At 34.2% G+C, this 21,233-nt stretch overlaps 1 protein-coding gene across 1 annotated transcript in view; it reads left to right on the top strand.

Annotated features, from left to right (window-relative positions):
• OTOGL (otogelin like) overlaps positions 1 to 21,233 on the top strand; it is a 104,218-nt gene that overhangs the window by 15,530 nt on the left and 67,455 nt on the right. Inside the window, exons 10-23 of the mRNA XM_087722549.1 lie at positions 3,520 to 3,626; positions 4,158 to 4,283; positions 4,715 to 4,823; positions 5,725 to 5,771; positions 7,983 to 8,128; positions 9,296 to 9,422; positions 12,532 to 12,709; positions 14,417 to 14,541; positions 15,188 to 15,397; positions 16,351 to 16,516; positions 17,833 to 17,907; positions 19,224 to 19,276; positions 19,859 to 20,021; positions 20,571 to 20,678. Coding sequence (XP_087578675.1) covers positions 3,520 to 3,626; positions 4,158 to 4,283; positions 4,715 to 4,823; positions 5,725 to 5,771; positions 7,983 to 8,128; positions 9,296 to 9,422; positions 12,532 to 12,709; positions 14,417 to 14,541; positions 15,188 to 15,397; positions 16,351 to 16,516; positions 17,833 to 17,907; positions 19,224 to 19,276; positions 19,859 to 20,021; positions 20,571 to 20,678 — 1,740 coding nt within the window. The remainder of the gene's footprint in view (positions 1 to 3,519; positions 3,627 to 4,157; positions 4,284 to 4,714; positions 4,824 to 5,724; positions 5,772 to 7,982; positions 8,129 to 9,295; positions 9,423 to 12,531; positions 12,710 to 14,416; positions 14,542 to 15,187; positions 15,398 to 16,350; positions 16,517 to 17,832; positions 17,908 to 19,223; positions 19,277 to 19,858; positions 20,022 to 20,570; positions 20,679 to 21,233) is intronic.

Below are 21,233 nucleotides of genomic sequence, written 5' to 3'. Positions count from 1 at the left end.
TGACTTACAACAGAATAGTCAGAAATGAATTGCTTCCAAAGTATCCCCAGTTTAATGCTAGTTTAGTCTATCGTTTGTCCCTCCCTTCCTGGGTTTCACAGTTCTCTCTCTTCCAACTTTTTCCCAAAAGATAGTCATCTTTGGGGGAAGTAAGCTGATAAAATGTCTATTGTGGCAATTATGATACAAAGTCCTCCCTTTTGTGTGCAACTCATGATTAAGGTGACCAGATTTTCAGATTGGTAAAGAGGGACACCTTTGATCGGGGGTGGGGGCTTGATTAAAAATTTTATACGGAGCAAAAAAAAATTTCATACAACGCAAAAATAGTATTGTAATTTTTTTTATTTCAACATAACTACAATTTACAAATATAAATTGTAACTGTTGCCAAACATCAAAATTTTGATCACGTGACCATGAGGATGCTGCAATGATCGCTAAGTGTGAAAATGATCACTAAGTGTGAAAAATGGTCATCAGTCACTTTTTTCAATGCCATTGTAACTTTGGTCACTATACCACCTTTCTTGCCACAGTTCTTAAGTGAATAACTGCAGCTGATAAGTTAGTAACATAAGTGAATCTGGTTTCCCCATTTGACTTTGTCAAAAGGTGATTATATGACCCCAGGACACTGAAACCATCATAAATACGAATCTGTTGCCAAACATCAAAATTTTGATTGCGTGACCATGAGGATGCTGCAACGGTCGCTAAGTGTGAAAATGGTCGCTGTGGAAAAATGGTCAGTCACTTTTTTCAATGCCATTGTAACTTTGGTCACTAAGCCCATTACACCACCTTTCTTGCCATAGTTCTTAAGTGAATAACTGCAGCTGGTATTTTGTATTTTGGATAGAATCTTTTTTTAAATAGTCTAAGACAACTTAAAAAAAGAATCCACACAGAATAAATTGAAGTAAAACTATTTTTAAAAATTCTATGCACAATATATTTCAAAGTATTGTGCATAGAATTTTTAAAAATGGTTTCACTTCAATTTATTTTGGATATAATCTTTTTTTAAATAGTCTAAGAATTGAAAAATTGAAAAAAAGAATCCACACAGAATAAAACTATTTAAAAAAATCCTATGCACAATAAATAAAATATTATTTTAAAATACATTAAAAAAATAAAAGAAAAAAACCCAGCTCACTTACCAGCAGGCAGGAACTCCAAGTCAATCCAGAATGATGTAGATGTTAATACAAAGAACTGAGCAAATTAAAATGGTGAAATTAGTCAGGGAAATATTTTTCAAGGAAATTTTGCCACCATTTTTTCCACATGAGCAGACCTCCAACCTCCGTGCCCCTCCCCTCCAGAAAATCCAGGAAGGAACACTCGCAACTCCTCTAGCCAAGTATTTCCTGGAGCTCTATAGTACTCGGTCATTTTTTCTCATAAAAGGAGGTAAAAGGGGCGCGGGGTGTGTGTGTCCGTTTTCTTGCTTTAACGTTTTAATATCTTCAATGAAAGTACTGAGACAGAGAGAGAGGTTAGGACAGAGTGTCTTTTGTCTTGCCCCAGTTAGGATTTCTTAAGCAAATCCACTGGGCTTTCAACATGAAGCCAGAAAATCGGGACTTTAAAACGCCCTGGGACACGGGACAAATTGTTGTAAATCGTGACTGTCCCGCCAAAATTGGGACGTCTGGTCATCTTACTCATGATACAAAAGGGCAGAGTTTGTATTGTCATGTTTCATGCCACAATGCACATTTAATCTTTTTGGTATGATTCAGAATTGATGCCTGTGTCTCAAAAACCTGTGGGCTAGATTTGATTGTGAGAAATGACAGGTTCAGAGTTATATGTTCTGTTTTTTGAAGATGGAATTGAACTTGAGCTTCCCTTCACAATACAAGGAAAAATCAATGAGCGATTTTGTAAACCAGGTATTGGAAAATGTGGGCTGAAAGGTAATAGTTTCCTTTCTTGGTTAAGAGGTTTCCAAAGGCCAAATTTCAGAGGAGAAATATATTTCCTAGTGGATTTCCTAGGTGAATTTTAATTAATAAGTTTATTTTCTGTGCTGCCACTTACCAAAAAGAATCAATATTCATTTTTCTGAAACATTTAATAAATGTCAATGAATATAGACAATAATAGTGTTTGTTAATTCTGCAGTTTAATTAACATTGGTTAATTAATCATTAATTATTTTTGATTATTAAAAAGAATTACTTCTGTTTGGTTTAATAAAGGATAGTATGTAATCATGAATTATATTGATTCATCATTGCTCATGATTAATTTGATATATATTGTAAGAAAGTTGTTCAAAGCAAAATAGCATACCCATTCTTGACATGATTATTGCGTCATGAGATATTACTAAATTGTACATTGTGCAATATTATACCACAGGTTAAATTATTGGAAGCTATTAATTCTGGTGATAAAAGGTTTTTTAAAAAAGTATCATAATTGGCTTTTATCCTACACTCTTTTCCAAGAAAGAAGAGAGTTCTATTTGTGGCCTTCCCACTTAAGGAAATCTCTATAACCATTGAAACAGAGTAATAGAACACAATACAGGGAATGTCAGTTAAAAGGATAATACAAGATAAATAACACCCATGCTAATATACAGAATTTGTATTATACTTTTTAGTCTTTTAAGATTTCAATTTTGTTGTCCAAGAATTAGCCTCTAAAAACACCTCAGTATTAACACTGGGTTCTGTTCTTGAACAAGTTATACTTTTTAAAAATTCTGCTTAACTTTTCCTGGAATGAGACAAATTTAAACATTTTTTCATACCTTTTTATTTTTATTTTTGAAAGAAAGAAAGAAAGAAAGAAAGAAAGAAAGAAAGAAAGAAAGAAAGAAAGAGGAAGGTAGGAAGAAAGGAAGGAAGGAACTCAATGCAGTAAAATATGATAGGATGGAATATAAACTCTTAGGTCTCATATACGGGACCTCTGCTTTGCCAATTTTCCATATATATTTTTTGCAGGGAGGCTGGAAAAGATCTGAAATGAAACATTGTTACATTTGTTTTTTGTGACTATGAGCCAGTTAAGCTATATCCATATTTGGAGAAGCTATACATCTAACATAAATAAAAGAGGTTTTTTTCCCTTGATTTCAACCAAATCTATTACCAAAAAAACAAATTGGTTTTAAGGTTAGTTTTTAAAAATGGTATTGCCTTTTCAAAGAATTTCTATTCCTAATAATTCCTAAGAATGTACAGCAGGAGTGTCAAACTCAAGGCCCGCAGGCCGGATTCAGCCTGCAATGTGGTCGGATTCAGCCCATGGAGCCATCCTGGAAAATGTAAGGGGCCAACTCGTGTCACTTTGGCCCAGTCTACCTGCTTCACTTTGGCCCAGTCTACCCAGAGCCAGCAGTTTGGGGAGTGGTGTCAAGCTGGCCATGCCTACCCAGTTGGCCATGCCTCCCCTCCTGAGGTCAACCACAGCCCTGACGCGGCCATCAATGAAATTGAGTTTGACACCTCTGATGTACAGTAACTAACCAGAAGTTTTATTTTGCTGTTTCAGAAAGGATGATGATGAAACCTATTGCCGAGCAGTAACAGAATATGCTCGCTCATGTTCACATGCAGGCTATCCTATTAGAGATTGGAGAGATGATTTTCCATCCTGTAGTAAGTGTGTTTTAATACTTTGATCAATCAAAACTTTAGTTAAAGTTTTAAAATAAAAGCATTTTTTTTTAAATTTAATATACTAGATCACGGGTAGCATATTGCAACTGTTCTGCAAGAGAATGGAATCATTTTAATCAACATGTTTTAGAATTTGGCTTCATAGACAGAACATTTCAGGGTATGAAAATGATTCAGGGTCATGCTAAATAGGCTATATAAACTCAACAGCATTAAAAATTTTTATAGTTATATATAACTCTTTATAATAAGTTTCAGAATGATTTAAATTTCAGGGTGTCTTTTTTGTGTGTCATTATTTTTAATTATAAACTGTACATTTCTGCATCTTAATATTCATCTTACTTAATATATAGGTCCTTTATTCTAAATTTGATGGCTTTGGCAAAGTAAAACCTTAATTTAGAAAGATATTTAATCAACATTTTAAAAAGAAAATAATACATACTTTTTCTCATTAAAGTGAAGTATACTGCAGTGTAATCATTCTTGCCTAACTTATTCTTTTAGCTGACAATTGTGAAGATACTTTTATCCATCGGGATTGTATTAGTTGTTGTCCACCAACCTGTACTTTTGAGAAAGACTGTCTAGGTAGTAACCTCCATTGCTTAGATGGATGCTATTGCCCAGATGGTAAGTGAACTTTTATCAGCTGAATTATTTTAATAATAAAGTTTATGTCTATTAAATAACTATTTGTCTTGTATCTTTAGAATTTTCCATAGCTTTTAATTTTTTATTAAATGTGTTTGTCCTTAAAACATTGCTAATAAATAAGAAATGAACTGAAATACACACAATTATATTCTTTTCTTAGTTCAAATTTCCAGACCTCCCTTTTCCATCAGTCTTGGCAAGAGAATATTGTAGTATTAGTAAGGCCACTAGTTCCTCTCATTTAGGTTTGAAGAAATATCCACTGACGTATCAGATGCAGCCTGGGTAATTCATTGCATAATTATTTTAACTTCACTCTGAGGCATACTTTGCACATATTTAACATGGACTATCTTACATATTGTGACCTCTTTATATTTTACAACCTTTTTATTTTTACAAACCAGGCCTTATAATGAACAATGGAACTTGTATTTCTGCATCAGATTGCCCATGTGTTTATCATGGGACAGCTTTCCCTGTAGGTTCAACAATTGAACAAGAATGTAGTAACTGGTATGTAATCTTCAATAACCTCTCTGATTTGTGTATCTTGTCAATTGTTGTTCTGTTTTATGGAGAATATGAAATTTACACCCACAGTTTCTGCTGTGGAATAGGACAAAGGGGTGTATGTGGTTGTACAAAAATCAAGGTTCTGTTAAAACCAGACACAGCTTTATTGACTTTGACATAAATAATAGGTTGAATAATTGGTGGTAGAAGAAATCTTAAGCACACCAGGAATGAATTATTCTTATAGACTCCTTTGCCACCTGGTTACAGGTAAGCATGTAGAGCTCTAAACTGGGCTGAGTTCCAGGACCAGCTTATGGTGAGCTTTACTCCTTCATCCATTTTGTATGATATAATTCCTTTTTAATTACTGTGGATCCATCCTATCACATTATACTTTATAGCTTTAGTACCCACATTAAAGTTGCAATCAGGTAGACTAGTCAGACAAAAGATTATCAGATGACTCCAGTTTCTACCCTTCAGCTAGAGACTCTTATCATATCATAGCAACTGAACTGATTGAATGAGGGTTGGCAATATATGGTGCCAGCCAAAAATGAATCAGCTGGTGTTACTGATGAACATACATATCTCAGATGAGGATCAAAGTGGGAACTGCTCCAGGATTGCTCATAGATTTGTCTTCCTGAGATTAAAGCATGCAGATCCCATTCTGCACTGATTGCTCAAGTACTAGGAGACAAAGTGAACCCACACAGCCTTGTGTGTGTAAAAAACAACAACAAAAAGACATAAAAGGATATCCTTCTTTTATAGTTACTTTTATGTACTATATAACAAAAGGAGTATTATATAGGTTTGTGTTATAAACAAATTTCAGTGCTCAATCTTATCCTCAAACATATAAACCTTTTTAATTTCTTATTTTAAATTTTAGCATTTGTATGGGTGGCATTTGGAACTGCACTGAACATGATTGCCCAGGTAATTTTTTCTTATAAAGATAAGTGTGTGTGTGTGTGTGTGTGAGAGAGAGAGAGAGAGCGGGGGGTATGTTGAATTCTAGCTAAAAATGTACATGTTAAGCTTGCATCCTCAAAATGCAACTCAATGATTTGAAAACATTTATGCTATTAGATTTTATGATGGTAATCTTGAGATTGAATGTTGTTAAATATTGGGCAACGTATACAGTCATAATAAATATATAAATGGCACATTGACTCAGAATTCAATTCAGTTGTGTAAATCCTTAAATTTCCTTACTTCAAAAATAAGATACAGAATTTTTAGCTACAAAAATGTAACTAAGGAACTTTTTCAGAAAAGAAAGTAAGCTGTTATATGATTTGATTACATTGCATCCTAGGATATTAGTATTATTAATCAAATCTATATGGAAAACATGATAAATGTTTCTATGTAACAACATACCAGATTCCACTGATTCCCTCATGTTTATTGTGAATAATGTTTTAACCTTTGAGCAGTGGCTGACTCTGGTGATTATATTTCAGTTTAGATATACCTTCTTTGTCTTTTTTAAATTAACCTGAAATCTTAAATATGTTTGTATATGTATACACCTTTATATACCAAAAACACCTCAGAAGGTAAACTACAAAATCAATTTAAAACATAGAATACCATAAATGAATTTATATTGTCCATTATTAAACACTTGTCCAAGAGGATTAGTTTTGAAAACAAACAAGAAAAGTTTTACCAATTGATCAGGAATGGGAAAAAAAAAGCTGGAACAGATATAGAGTAAGGTCAGCTAAGCCAGGCCAAACCCATCTAAAGCAGGAAATTCTTTCAGATGACTTTAGTGAATAGAATCAGAGATTATATAGAATTATAATTACATAATCCCATATTATCCTAGAAGTAGAATTATGAATCAATCAAGCCTAATTCATAAACCTTTTTTGAGTTTAATACTCAGTATCTGAAACAGAAAAATCCAGATTCTAGTTTGCACATAGAAAGAAGCAAAGTGCAGTTAGTCCTCAATTTATGTCCACAATTGAGGCTAGAATTTTGGCTGCTAAGCAATGTGATCATTCAGCGACTCATCATAGGATCCAACTTCATTTTACAATAATTTTGACCACAGATTAAATGAATTAAACAGTTGTTAAGTAAATCCAGTTTCCCCAATTGATATTGTTTGTTGGAAACCAGCTGGGAAGGTCACAAATCATGATCATGTGACCACAGGAGGTTGCCACAGGTTATAAATACTGGCCAATTGCCAAGCATTTGAATTGTATTCATGTGACCCCAGGCTCAGTACAATGGTTTTAATTTTGAGGAGAGGTTATAAATCACTTTTTTTAGGCCAATGTAACTTTGAACCATTAAATGAATGATTGTAAGTTGATGTCTACTTGTAGCTGCATAAATAAGCAAAAGTACATTTATTTTTCTAATTGCAATCTATAACTACTTGAGTGCATGGAAGACCTTGAAAGATGTTTAAGACTAAATATCTCCTTGGGTGACCTTGAAAATCTAAGCAGGATCAGATCTGGTTAGTACTCAGGCAAGAGATCATCTGGAAATCCTGGACAAGGAACTCAAACTAACAATACAGGAGAAGACAATGTAAAAACAATTCTGATTTGTTAAAACCCTTTTCTTATAAGGACCTCTCCATGAAACCACCAGGAGACTTAAAGGACTGCTCAATTCAAAGGGGACATTTTCTTTAGCAATGAACTTCTATGAGCTCTGAATTGCAAATTACTTTTGAAATTCAGTTTATGGCATGTCCTGAAACAGCTTTCATTAGTGCATATTAAATAATGTTAAAAATTTAAGAGAAAATGCACATTGTGTAATGAAGGTTAGAAGAGCAATACATTGCACAATGAAGGCACTTTACATTTGCTTTGGTTCTATGAAATACATATATTAGAAACTGAATACAAATATTCAACATCTACATAAAATCACTAGGTAAGATCATCCCTGGTTTGTGGTTCAGGCAAGTAATTCCTTTTGGATTAATTCTTATTTAATTTCTTTTTACTAGTTTTTATGTTGCTTTTCAGTTGTAATGTTGCCCTTTAGTTTATGTTATGCTTTTAGTTATGTTGCTCTCAGAGTTGGTTGGAGTCAAAGAAATCAAATAAATAAATAAAAATAAAAAATAATACACTTTTTGTAATGATCAATCTTTATTTTAAGCTGAATGTTCAATTGTTGATGAATCCCATTTCACAACTTTTGATGGTCGCCATTATACCTTTCTTGGGAGCTGTCAGTATATTTTGGTAAAAGGCACTGGGAAAGATAAATTCACCCTTACTTTACAGAAAAGTCTCTGTGAACAGGTGAGTTGACGGTTTAATTAACATTTTGTGTTGATAAATAAATCCCTATATATCTAATTTAGAGAAAGCCAATAAATTACTTATGAAGATTAGCAATAAAAAATCAGTATTTTTCTTGATATTGAGTATCTTGTATGATCTGAACTTGGATTTTGTTTCAACTGTAAGCACTGGGTTTGTAAAAGCAATTGTGCCTTTTACTGTGATTAAGTCTACAGGGGTTTTTCATTCACGCATGATTACACAAGCATCTACATATTTGGTTACAGTCTGACCAGGTGTGTTAGACAGATAAATGCTCTTGGTGACAGGTCTGAACAGCTTGGTATATTGCCAACCAGATAAGAGCATTTTGAAGCTGACTAAGATATTTATTTGATATTTTATGTGATCTTTTCTTGGAACAATAGATCTGGAAGCTCATAGTGTATAAAAATATTTGATCAAGCATTTAAAATGATGGTGGGTTAAATCTGGGATACGCTGAATGTGATGAAATATTTGAATTATTTTAAAATTATTTTAGTCGATTAACTGAAGTGATTGGATTCTAAGAGAGAGTTAGCTGTGATGCTTTTTAACTAATACTGGTTATGTTTCAATAGTTTCAGTTATTTTTATTAGGTACATTACATTTACATTTTGCACCTGTGTTTTGCAGTGTACATTTTCATGACGTGATTTTTTGTTTTAAATAATAAATATACTTCTCTTTATAATTCAAAACTGAACTTTCTTTTAATCATATCAAAAGGTCTTAAAACTCTTTTATTGGTGCTTTACGCTAGCATTTAATTTACCATTTTGTCTTGAAAAATCATCATGTCACTCTCTCTCATCAACTTTTCCAAATTGTGAGTCCTGGGGAACTCTAGGCCACCATAAGTCTCACACCAGCATAAATAACTGTTAGCTGTTACTTTTTCAATATGAGCATGTACTGTTCAATATTCCCAGCTAGGTTGCATATACATTACAATCTTAAAAGCAGTTCAAGATTAATCTATTTTACAAAAATGTTGTAAGAATAAATTTTGGGGTGGGGAGAAAAGTAAAATAAAAATGGAATATTGTTAAAAATTGGAATCTAATGCAGATTAACAACATTTGCTCTATATGTTCCTTTTCCCATAAGACTCAGTCCTCCTCTTCCTTTGGTTCATACAGAGCATTGATTATGACTGCATTCAGTCTTTGACGCTAATTTTTGAAGATGACATAAGCAAGCAAGTGACTCTCATCCGGGGTGGTGAAATACAGTACGGTTCCTTCAGCCAGGGATTCACCCTAAATGGTAGGATGCCATTTATTACTCAATAGTTAATTATCTTCATGTACCTAAATTCCTTTTAATGTACTGTATTAACCAAGCTGAGAAATAAATATATTATCATGTTGTCCACCAGCCCCTTATGCCAGGCTGCATTGGGCAAAATACAGAGACCTCTCCTCCTTTTGCTGGAGATCAAACAAGTTCCATTGTTTTAAAACAAAAAGCAGAATATTATTGAAGTCTGTGGACCACATTTGGAAAAAAGTATTTTTGTTCTCACAGCCATTCAGTAAACTTGGGAATTTCCAGGAGTCTAGATAAATGAAGTAGATACACTTTTTCTTTGGAAAATTGCTATTCAAATTAAAACAGCTAAGATGGTGAGACAGAATTAGGCAAGTCTACGATTTTATTTCTATCCTTTGCCTTTGCTAAGTCTCATTTTCTTTCTCCCTCTCTATAAGTTGGAGAATTGCATATATTTTAACTACCATTTTGTACTTCAGGTTGTATTCCAGACAATATGTTTTCCTTTGTCAAATTTTCTTCTAATTAATAATATTAATTTGTAACACAGTCTTGTCTATTTATGGAGACTTAAGGGCAGATGGCATTTCATTTTAGCAAATCTGCATGATCTGCCTGGAGGATCTGCAGATGCAACTTTGACTTACCAAGTTTTTTTTTTTAAATGAGCTAGGCAGCTCTTTATCTTCTTTAACATTCAATGTTTGCATTTTTATTTTTGAAGTTAAAGGTAGGTTTTACATTTTAGCTATTTTTAACATTATTTTTTAATGTCATATGAGATTGGTTTTCTTATCACCAAAAAGATTGCAGAAGTGGTGACTTTTCTAGATACCACGCTTCTTTGTTACATGGTGAGGAGTTTACACTATTGAAATTATTTCCATTTTCAATGCTTCTTGGCTTTTTAATAAATAGAAAGACTGTGATAGCTCTATCTTTCTTGAACATTAGGAATAAGGGTAGATGTCAGGTGGGACCTTCCCTGGAAGGAACTACCAAGCCATTAGTCCAAGCATGATATGAAGACCAGAGGATTTCAGGAGGATTCTCCAATGAATGCAGCTGTTTCCTGCAATATGGTTCTGAACATATTTTCGCAAAAGGATATTAGATCAACATTATCTTTTAAATGAATTAAAATGAATTTATAATTCAAACCTTGTAGCTTCAGTAAACATCTTGTCAGTTTAGGAGCCAATGATTGGTTCAAATCAAATAGCTAGATCTGATTGATCACAAGAACTGAACTAGCTGGCTATCATTTATGATATTCTATGTGCCAAAACAATTGAATTGGGACAAATGTTGTAGCTTTAAGTCATATCTTGTTGCAGTTAGTTGCTGTATTATACTTCCATTACAGAGTCATTATAGAAATTTCATCCATCATGGGCCACAGTTTTATCTTTCTGTTTAGAAAAGCAAAAATAAATTAAAGAGTTTTCATAATTTTCTCTTATCACGATTCATTTGTATGTCACACTTGTCCCTGTGGAAAAAAATAGTCTTTCACTTGAGATATAGGAATTACATATTAGCTGTGAGCAATTATTCTATTTAAAGTCATTTGAATGTTCAGAAAAGTCAAATACTCAGCCAATGTTTCTATAGAAAAAAAGGGATAGTATATTTTTGTGTAGCTCCACCAAGAACCACCTACCATGATGTTCTGCAGAATCCATCAGAAGAGGCAAATTAAAAAGAATATGTGGTGAAACAAGTAAAAAACAGAATCAAGAATGGGTTTGGAGTGGATATGGATTGAATCAGGTCAACAATGAGTTCTAGTGAACATGGCTGTTCAGTTCAACAAAGTATATTGAAATGGTTTGACAATATATAGAGAACAAAAGCATATTCAATCACAAAAGAAATATATAAAGGAAGAGTGAATGAGTCAAGAGGAAGAAGACGGAAAAGCTGTAACTGAACAGAACTACTGAGATTTTTTTTAAAAAAAGATGTAATTATTAACAAACGAGACCCTGAAGCATAAACATGGTGGAACTGATTATGATTTGCAAGGCTATAAAACTTTGAAGCACAGTGAATAGTTTGGGAATATAAACAAGATTTAACCATATTTCCTTTCCTTTTTTTTGTTCTCATATTTTTAGTTTCTTTGCTTGCTATTTCTTACTCCCTTTTCCATGCAGGACAGTTAGATAGCCTTCTAAATACAAAGTGTTCTTGAAGATGGTGATGAAGATTCTCTGTCATCCAGGCAGAGTTTCCTGGAAGTTGAGCCATGCCAACTGGACTTTTGTGTTTTGGTTTGAAACATTTTGCTGCTTATCCAAGTAGCTGAAGAAGTTAATTGGATAAGCAGCAAAACATTTCAGACCAAAAAAGAAATGAAGTCCAGTTGCCATGACTAAACTTCCAGTGTTCTCTCAGATGGACACATAAAATTGTACTAAAGAGCTATAGAATTAGTCTCATAATAAGCTATCATTATTGCTATTGGAGCCATTAATCTAAATGGGAGAGAAGGCAGATGTGGTTTTTCTTTCTGAAATCTAGTTAGGGAAGAGGAGTTTCTTTCCTTCACAGACATGTAGCCATGTAGGTTGGGTTTTGCATCAACTAGGTAGAGGGAAGATGGGGTGACACGTGAAACTCCTTTTTCCATGTTGCATACAGGTAGCCCTCAATTTATGACCACAATTGGGACCAGAATTTTCACCCCTAAGAAAAGTGGTCGTTAAATGAATCATGCCCAATCTTGTGACCTATTTTGCTGTGGTTGTTAAGTGAATCACGTGAATGTTAAGTAAAGCTGGCTTTCCCATTGACTCTGCTTGTCAGACCTAGCTAGGAAAGCAGCAAATGGCAATCATGTGATCCTGGGACACTGCAACTGGCATGGATACCTGCCAGTTGCCAAGCACCTGAATTTTGATCATGTGACTGTGGTGAATACATTCAAGTACCAATTGTAAGTCCCTTTTTTCAAATCTTTGTAATTTCAAATGATCACTAAACAAATAGTTTAAAGTCAAGGACTACCTGTAATAATGCTTATTCCCAAAAAGCATAGTGTAATGGAAATGAATCTATGTATGCATACAGAATTTAATTCTTTTTCTGTTACATTCAGGATATGTGGAAGTACAGAACCTGTCTTCATTGTTTGTGCAGCTAAAAACTAAATTTGGTTTAAAAATCCAGTTTGCTAAAGATGGCAAAAGAGTGTATATTCAACTCAGAGCTGAGTGGAAGAGCAGAACTATGGGTCTCTGCGGAACCTATAATGGAAATCTGAGAGACGATTTTCTGTGAGTTGGATTTACAAGTGAATAATTCTGGTCATTTGCACTGGTTAAAGTATAAAACGCATGCTGCAACTTGTTACAACCCCACCCCCCAATTTTTTTTAAATTCAGAGAAGCCCTATTTTGACAGATGCTTTCGTATTTCATTTATAAAAATAATCTGACTGTAGATATAAAGTAAAGAAATAATAATAAACACATCTAAAATTACAAAAGGCAATAAAATGTTATCAGATAGAACAGATTAAAGCCATTTTAAAGGAGAGCAAAAATAACAGACTCAGACAAAAACCAGCAACACAATTCAGCAAATGTTTAGTGGATCAAAGGAAACTGCAGTTGGCATGGAAACTTATAAGTTTAAATAGAAACTACAAATAAGCAGGGAGGGAATTAGATGTTCTCTTTTTCACAAGCACTCTGAAGTTATCAGTATATTATAACAATTAAAAATGACTCTAGTTACTCTTTTTACCAACCTTTGACTTATGCTGATGGTCAACAGAATGTACTTAGGGAAAAATAGAAATGGAAGCATTATAAACTTGGACAAAAGTAGCTGTCTTGTTTGTTTCGGTACACTCTTAAGAATAGTTTTCAATTTTTATTTTTACTTGCTTGTTCATTTCTTATAAGACATCCTGAATTATCATTGTTATGTACAGAGGTTTTTCTTAGGAGTTGTGTTTACAGGGTCTTCCATATTACATCATATACATGATTATATTATAGCAGTTTTAAAAGGCAGAGGACATTTATATAGCCTTCTAAATACAAAGTGTTCTTGAAGATGGTGACGAAGATTCTCTGTCATCCAGGCAGAGTTTCCTGGAAGTTGAGCCATGCCAACTGGACTTTTGTGTTTTGGTTTGAAATGTTTTGCTGCTTATCCAAGTAGCTGAAGAAGTTAATTGGATAAGCAGCAAAACATTTCAGACCAAAAAAGAAATGAAGTCCAGTTGCCATGACTAAACTTCCAGTGTTATCTCAGATGGACACATAAAATTGTACTAAAGGGCTATAGAATTAATCTCATAATAAACTATCATTATTGCTATTGGAGCCATTAATTTAAATGGGAGAGAAGGCAGATGTGGCTTGTCTTTCTGAAATCTAGTTAGGGCAGAGGAGTTTCTTTCCTTCACAGACATGTAGCCATGTAGGTTGGGTTTTGCATCAACTCGGGAGAGGGGAGATGGGGTGACATGTAAAATTCTCCATCCATCCATCCATCCATCCATCCATCCATCCATCCATCCATCCATCCATCCATCCATCCATCCATCCACCCACCCACCCACCCACCCACCCAACCATCCATATATTATATAACTATCATCTCTACAGTATATGATACATACAGACACACATAGACACACACGCTGACGCAGTATATAGAGTCCTACAAAGAAGATGACATTTGTATAATTGCTGTGCTAATATATAGTACTTCAAAATATAGACTGAGAAACTGACATGGTCAACATATGCAGCACAGTAAAACTGGAAATGTTCAGCTGAAGTTCTGGCCAGCATGCTCCCCTCTTGGTATTAATGTGAAGTCAAATCAATCAATCTATACAACCATCATGTTAACACAGAACTTTTCCTTATGGGCATATCTCAGAAGACAACAGAATATTCCATATTAAACATATTTTCCTGGACAGCTTGATTCTTTTGTTTAATCATTCTAATTTTTCCCCTTAGTTCCCCATCAGGAATGATTGAAGGAACCCCACAACTTCATGCTAATGCATGGAAGATTTCATCAGCATGTCACATGCCTGTCAACATTCCTGTAGTTGATCCTTGCAACGTTAATCAACAAAATGGTACATTTTTCATTTATTTGGAGATTTTTAATCTAAAACTTATCATAGTTGCATTACTAGATTACAAGTCTTGTTTGGTGTCTGAATTTTCCCCTACTTTCTGATGTTTTAAAACATCAAACTATTCCTTTAATCTTTGTTTAATATTTTTAGTAAAGGCAACACTGTCTATTTGTTTACTCATTACTTTAAATAGACATGAAGATGTTTTACTTACTATGGTTTAATCCCATTTAGGTCAGTGGAATGGGACTATGTTGATATATTGGGATGTATTACATTTTAATCAATATCTAGTTTTACAGTAGTATCATATGTATATGTATATGTATATGTATATATATATATATGTATATGTATATATATATGTATATGTATATGTATATGCATATGCACGTATACATATACGTATACGTATACGTATACGTATCCGCATACGCATACGCATACGCATACGCATACGCATACGCATACGCATACGCATACGCATACGCATACGCATACGCATACATATACATATACATATACATATACATATACATATACATATACATATACATATACATATACATATATTTGTTTTGCTATTTACTTTTGGATTTCTAACTAATAAACAAGGTAAATTTTTCATGTCAATTTTTCATAGTTGCATATGCATCCCAGTGTGATCTCATCAATCAAGAACTCTTTGCTCCATGTCACATATACATCAGTCCAGATTTATATTATCAGCTATGTCGCTTTGATGCTTGTAAATGTGGGAGAAGTTGCTTGTGCAATGCATTTGCACACTATGCTTATATTTGCAGCAAACATGGGATTACTATAGATTTCAGATCTCATGTTTCATACTGTGGTAAGTAAAACAGAAATGAGAATACCAACCAAATAGGACCTGATCTGAATTCCTTTATTTGTTAATTAAGTCTATAATGTGAAGCTGGTTATGTTGGATCAAAGTAGATATTCAAAATGTATGAGACTATCTGTGTATAGTAAAAAGTAGCTAATTTAAGATAGCTTTAACCCAATTTACTGTACCTCTACAGAAGAAAAAATTCTGACACCTTTAGCTTCCTATTGCCTAATAAATACAGCTACATATCTATCCCCCATGCAAAATCTACATTGGTGTTGGTGTACTGAGAATGGGAGTGAATGTGCATGTGTTCAAATTAGGTGATTTAAAATGCAGCGTTGGCTGAATGACTTATATTTCTAACTTGAAATTAGGATTTTCTTGGAGACCCCATGGGAGAAAAGCTGCCTGGCATGTATTTATGATTAAACACTTCCCCCCTGCCACCATTCTGCTAAATGTTGCTTTATGAATACCTGTGTTTGTCTGCCACCTAGGGGTGGGATTCTACCAGTTCCGGTAGGTTTGGGTGAATCTGTAGCTCCGAAGATCAGCTTGGAGCGAACCGGTTCGCTCCCACGAGCAAGTAGGCCCGCCTGCCCCTGCACTTTACCTACCTTTATCTTCTCAGCTGAGTCACAGAGTGGATTGCCACACCTCAGCTGTTTTCCTCCCCAAGGAGCAATCTGAAAGCTAAGTATTCTCTAAGTTGTGCATGCGCGCGCAGTGCACATCCTGGCAAAGTGCACGTTCAGCTAACTGGTTATTAAACTGATAGGATCCCACCCCTGCTACCACCTATTATATGTAACCAATTTCTCAAGCAAAGTTTCTGGAGAGCAATCTGTTCTAACCTAGAGTAGACTTAACTGTGAAAAAAAGAGAGAAGATTTTGTGCTCTATTTTGTATAGAATTTCTGATATTCCTGCAATTTGATGTATCTCCCTAGCATTAGCATGCAGAAGTGGAATGCTGTATCACCCATGTTCCTCCTTCTGTGAACACTCCTGTTCTTCCCTTTCTCTTGTGGACGCTTGTGATAATGACTGCGCTGAAGGCTGTAACTGCCCTGAAGGAAAATACTTCGAAGAATCTATTAATTTTTGCGTGCCAATGTAAGCTATAGCAAATTTAGTTAAATGCATTTTTAAACTAGCACAAAGCCATGCTATTGTGACTCTGTGTTTAAGAGGAAGAAACAGTGAGGTTTGGCATGATGTCTCTGCTCAATTGCCCCATTTGGAAAAAAGGGTTAGGGTTAGGATTAAAAATGCAAAAAAATGCAACCAATATGATCAGATGACTCAAATATTTTTCCTATCAGAAAAAGTTAGAACATTAGAACATAGTTTAGACAAAAGGCAACTGAGGAAAAACATGATTGAGGTGTATAAAAGCCATGGTGGCACAGTAGTTAGAATGCAATATTGTGGACTGATTTTGCTGACTGCCAGCTGACTGCCAGCAGTTTGATTCTCACTGGCTCAAGGTTATCTCAGTTGCCCATCCTTTTGAGGCAATAAAATGTGGATACAGATTGTTGAGGCCAATATGCTGACTCTGTAAACCGCTTAGAGAGGACTGTAAAGCACTGTGACGCCAGTATATAAATCTAAGTCCTGTTGCTGTTGCTATGGTCAGGCAAATCTTTCTCTCCAACTCACAAAGCAGAATCAAGTCATCCAATGAAGCTGATAAGTAAATATAGGAACAAAAGGATGCAGTTTTTCATTCAGCATATAATTAACCTTTGCCATTCATTATCACAAAATTATGATGGTAGACAATAATTTGGATGGCTTTAGAGAAAATTGAATAAATTCTTGGAGGACAGAACTGTTGAGATCTATTTGTCTTGAAGTATTAAAGTTACCCCCAGAATGGATGGGGAGGGGGCTCACCTATCTCAGAGGTATCTGGTTAGTCAACTATAAGAAACTAAGATGGCTGTTTTTGTGTTCTTAAAACAACCTCCTACTAGAATTTGCCTCAGCAGGTGGCAGCACCTAGCTAACCTTAGTTGATCTCAGAACCTAAGCCAGAGCTCCCCAAACCTGAGTAAATTATTCAAAATTGAGTAAAAGTGAGATTTTGGGAGATAACAACACACAAACCCACTGCCCAATCACAACAGTCAGATTTAAACTGACTTAAAGATTTTTACCTACATTACATGGAGAGAATTTTCTGATAAGCAGTTTTGGATAACGAAGGGAAAAAGTGGGAAGCACATCTTAGATGAAAAAGCTGGTTGGGTGATTTGGACCAGTGATTCTCTCTCAAACAACCCACCTTACAAAGTTGTTTTTTTTGGGGGGGGGGGAAATAAGAGGATGAAGAAGTATTAAGTGTATTCGTTGCTTTCAGTTATTCCTAAAGTAAGAAAGGCAAGATAATAACAAATAAATAAAATATATTTTTTTAAAATTAGGCCAAGCTGTCGATGTTATTATAAAGGCAGAAGTTTTCAGCCTGGAGAAATTTTGCCCACACCATCGGGATCATGGTAAGTTTCACATGAAGAATTTCATTTTGACTGAATTTGTAGATTGACTTTTTCTGCATTTAATTTTTGAGTTAGATATAGGCATGTTTTGATTTTATAAAAATTTAGCATGTTTTCCTAAATAATTTCCTGCTTTTTCTTACTTAGTATGATAGTAAAACCGTGAACTATTATGGCAGAATAAAAACTGGCTCATTTTGCCCTCTGGATGCATCTTTCTTAACCACTTAATCACTTCTGTATGATTACTATCCAATATACCAAGTAACCTTATTTTATTATTTGGTCTAGTACAGTAAAAAGGGTTTGTTTATGTTTCTATGGAAATGTAGGCTTATTTTTATATATCAAACCACTTAACCTTCTGTTATACTATACATGTATACTTTATGAGCTATAATATTGGCCCTGGCTTTTGTCATCATAATCAGCTGTTTTGAGCTATTATGGTTGGGGAGATTACTGCCAATTTAGTCTATATGCTCTTAAATCTACCATCAGAGTAGATCCCAGTTCAGACATGGACTTTAATATAACCAAGAAATACAGTAGGTAGCCACTGATTTATCTTCAGAATACAATATGTTTGTCCTGACAGATAAACAAAATGTATGGGAAATCTAGCCCCTTTTCACAGTGGTTATGGGTAGTTTTTGTGTTTTTTAAAAAAATGTTTACGCTCAATGGATAACTGAATTACATGAATCATTACTAGGTATGTAAAGCTAAGGAATTAAATAACATAGATGTAGGGGAAGGAATGATAGAACCTGGAGGTGGAGTTAAAAGAGAGATTAACCTAGTATCCCTATGTAGCCATAAGCAGACAAAGTCCAACCCCCTTGAATTCTGTGGATTCTTATCTACAGTAGCTCCAAGAAGGTGCTAACTGTTAGTTGACAGGATTTCTGTGCATATGCTGTTTAGCAATAAATCACTTTAATTGGATCATGTGTGAACCTGGTCTTTCTTGCCTAATAATAATACAACATTGGAAGCCTTTAATTAAATTAGTATGAAATTTCTAAACATAATGATAGCATCCATCCGCATCCATTAATCCACTGACAAAATAATATATACTGGCAGAACAGATGTTTCTTATTTATACTTTGCAAGCAAACCTATATGCTTCAGAAAACTGGGAAACTCTCATGGAGCTTTGGGGGAGGTTGAGGCAATATCCTTACTAGTGACCGCCAATTCAAGCAATTGTGTTAATAATATACACATTAGCATAATAATATGATGTAATAAGCAGTTCAAATAATGACATCCCTTATTAAACATTTTATTTTGAAATTTTCTTTGACTAGCCAATGTCTAAATGGAACAATGAAATGCAATGAAGCAGCAGCTGACCCAGCAGGTAACTTTCTTGACTCATTTAGAATAACAATTACCAAATAAGTCTTTCTTTTTTGTTATTTGCAGAAATTATGTTCAACATCTAAGGAAGGGATTAAAATTTGTACCCATATATCTAACTGTGCTTACCAAACCTTTTTCTGCATAGCTGTTGTGTAAGCCATTATTTTCAGCCTTACAGTCTTTCTATTTGCCCTTAAACAGAAGAAATATTAGCCACATACAATTTAAGAAAAGGTCTGTAGTAGTGACTGACCCTTATCTAGTTTTAGAAGCTAAAAATGTCGGGCCTGACATACTTGGGTAGGAATCTTCAGAGAAATCCAAAGCTAAAGGCTAGCTAAGAAATTGGGATAGAAAATATCCTAGATAAGTCACAAATGTGTCCATGAAGAATTGAACTCAATTTGAAGAATGCTTACTCTTTTAAAAATTACCATTATATATATTATGTGAGAAGGATATTCAGTTAGGGCATATCACTGGAAATGTAGTGTTAGACGGCAAACCTAACCACTAAGTTTAATTAATTGGAAATATAAATATAAAATGATTATATAACATTTGCATTTCATATCCATAGTGCATTCATGTCCTGATGGAAAGATCTACTATGACTGCCAATCGCATGTACCTGGCTTGCCATCAGCTGGAATAAACTGTGAACTAACATGTATAAATATTGCTATGAACTTTACCTGTACACCTTCTCCACCATGTTTGAACAGTTGCATCTGTCCCCCTGGGTAAGTGATACCAAAAGTCAGAGCATGGGATACAGCAAATGTATTCAAAGATCAGTTGAATATATGTTTCTTTGACTACTGTATTATTTTTAATTATTCCCAACTACTCTGAATGCAAAGAGATTTCACAGCACTACTATAGGTTTTCTTTTAGGCAAGAAATTTAATAGATAAGCCTATAGCTTATCAAACGTAGAAATACATTTTCAATGAAAAGTATTCTTTCTGCGAGTTTTAGGGGATGCCTGAAGTAACCAAAATATCAGCTGCAGCCTGATTGAGGATCTGTTTGTCCATTTCACCATAAAGCTATGTGTAAAGATTCCAAGTTCAACTTTCCTGTTTTTCTGTTTTAAAATATATTTACCATGTGACCCAACAGTGATTTCTATAGAACTCAAAACTTATCTCTGCTCTGCTTTTTGACCATTGAGTCAACTAGAATGTGTACACAGAATGTGTATCTGCTGTTTCTATATTAAAAAGATTACAAATATATATGGATAGTTATCCTCCTCCCAAAAAAATTATGTTTTTACTATTTCAAAGGATGGCAGAGCATAAAGGAAAATGTTATGTGCCTGATAGTTGTCCATGCATGTGGAAGGATTGGGAATATATGTCAGGTGAAGTGATAGCTACCCCTTGTTATACATGGTAAGTGTGATCATTATACTTTAATTAACTTCAGAACTACATAGGCTGTGACATGGCCATGCATGTGTTCTTTGAGTTAAAATAATTTAACAATGACTGATGACCTTAATTAGGGTTATAACATTTGATGGGTTACCATGACAACTCCAGAAAAATTGGTGGAAAACTCAATCAATCAGTGAAACAATCTATCAGCTGGCATATCCAAGTAGTAAATGTACAAGAGTCTTCACCTTCAAAACTTAATAGCAATTTTTTTAAAATAAAACATTTAAATTATAGATTAATGAATGAAGAAGAAAGTGTTTTTTTAAGTCCACCATATAACATGATGAGTCTTAATCAATCTATCTAGGAATATATCTAGGAATATCATAATAATCATTACAATGCAGAAATATAAATTGTTGAGTTCCAAATGCTTCTTTTAGTATTAAAGTTTTTAAAAACTTCATAAACGATTACGTTGCTAGAAACATCAAAATAGTAAGGTTAATTAAAATATGAATGTATATGAGGACTGCCAAAAGGATCCTACCAAACAGCATCATGAAC

Source organism: Thamnophis sirtalis, unplaced genomic scaffold (assembly GCF_051295495.1).
Source record: "Thamnophis sirtalis isolate CommonGarterSnake01/CBP01778 unplaced genomic scaffold, rThaSir2_p1.2 scaffold_9, whole genome shotgun sequence".
Classification (NCBI taxonomy): domain Eukaryota; kingdom Metazoa; phylum Chordata; class Lepidosauria; order Squamata; family Natricidae; genus Thamnophis; species Thamnophis sirtalis.
This window is presented reverse-complemented; position numbering and strand designations above follow the sequence as displayed.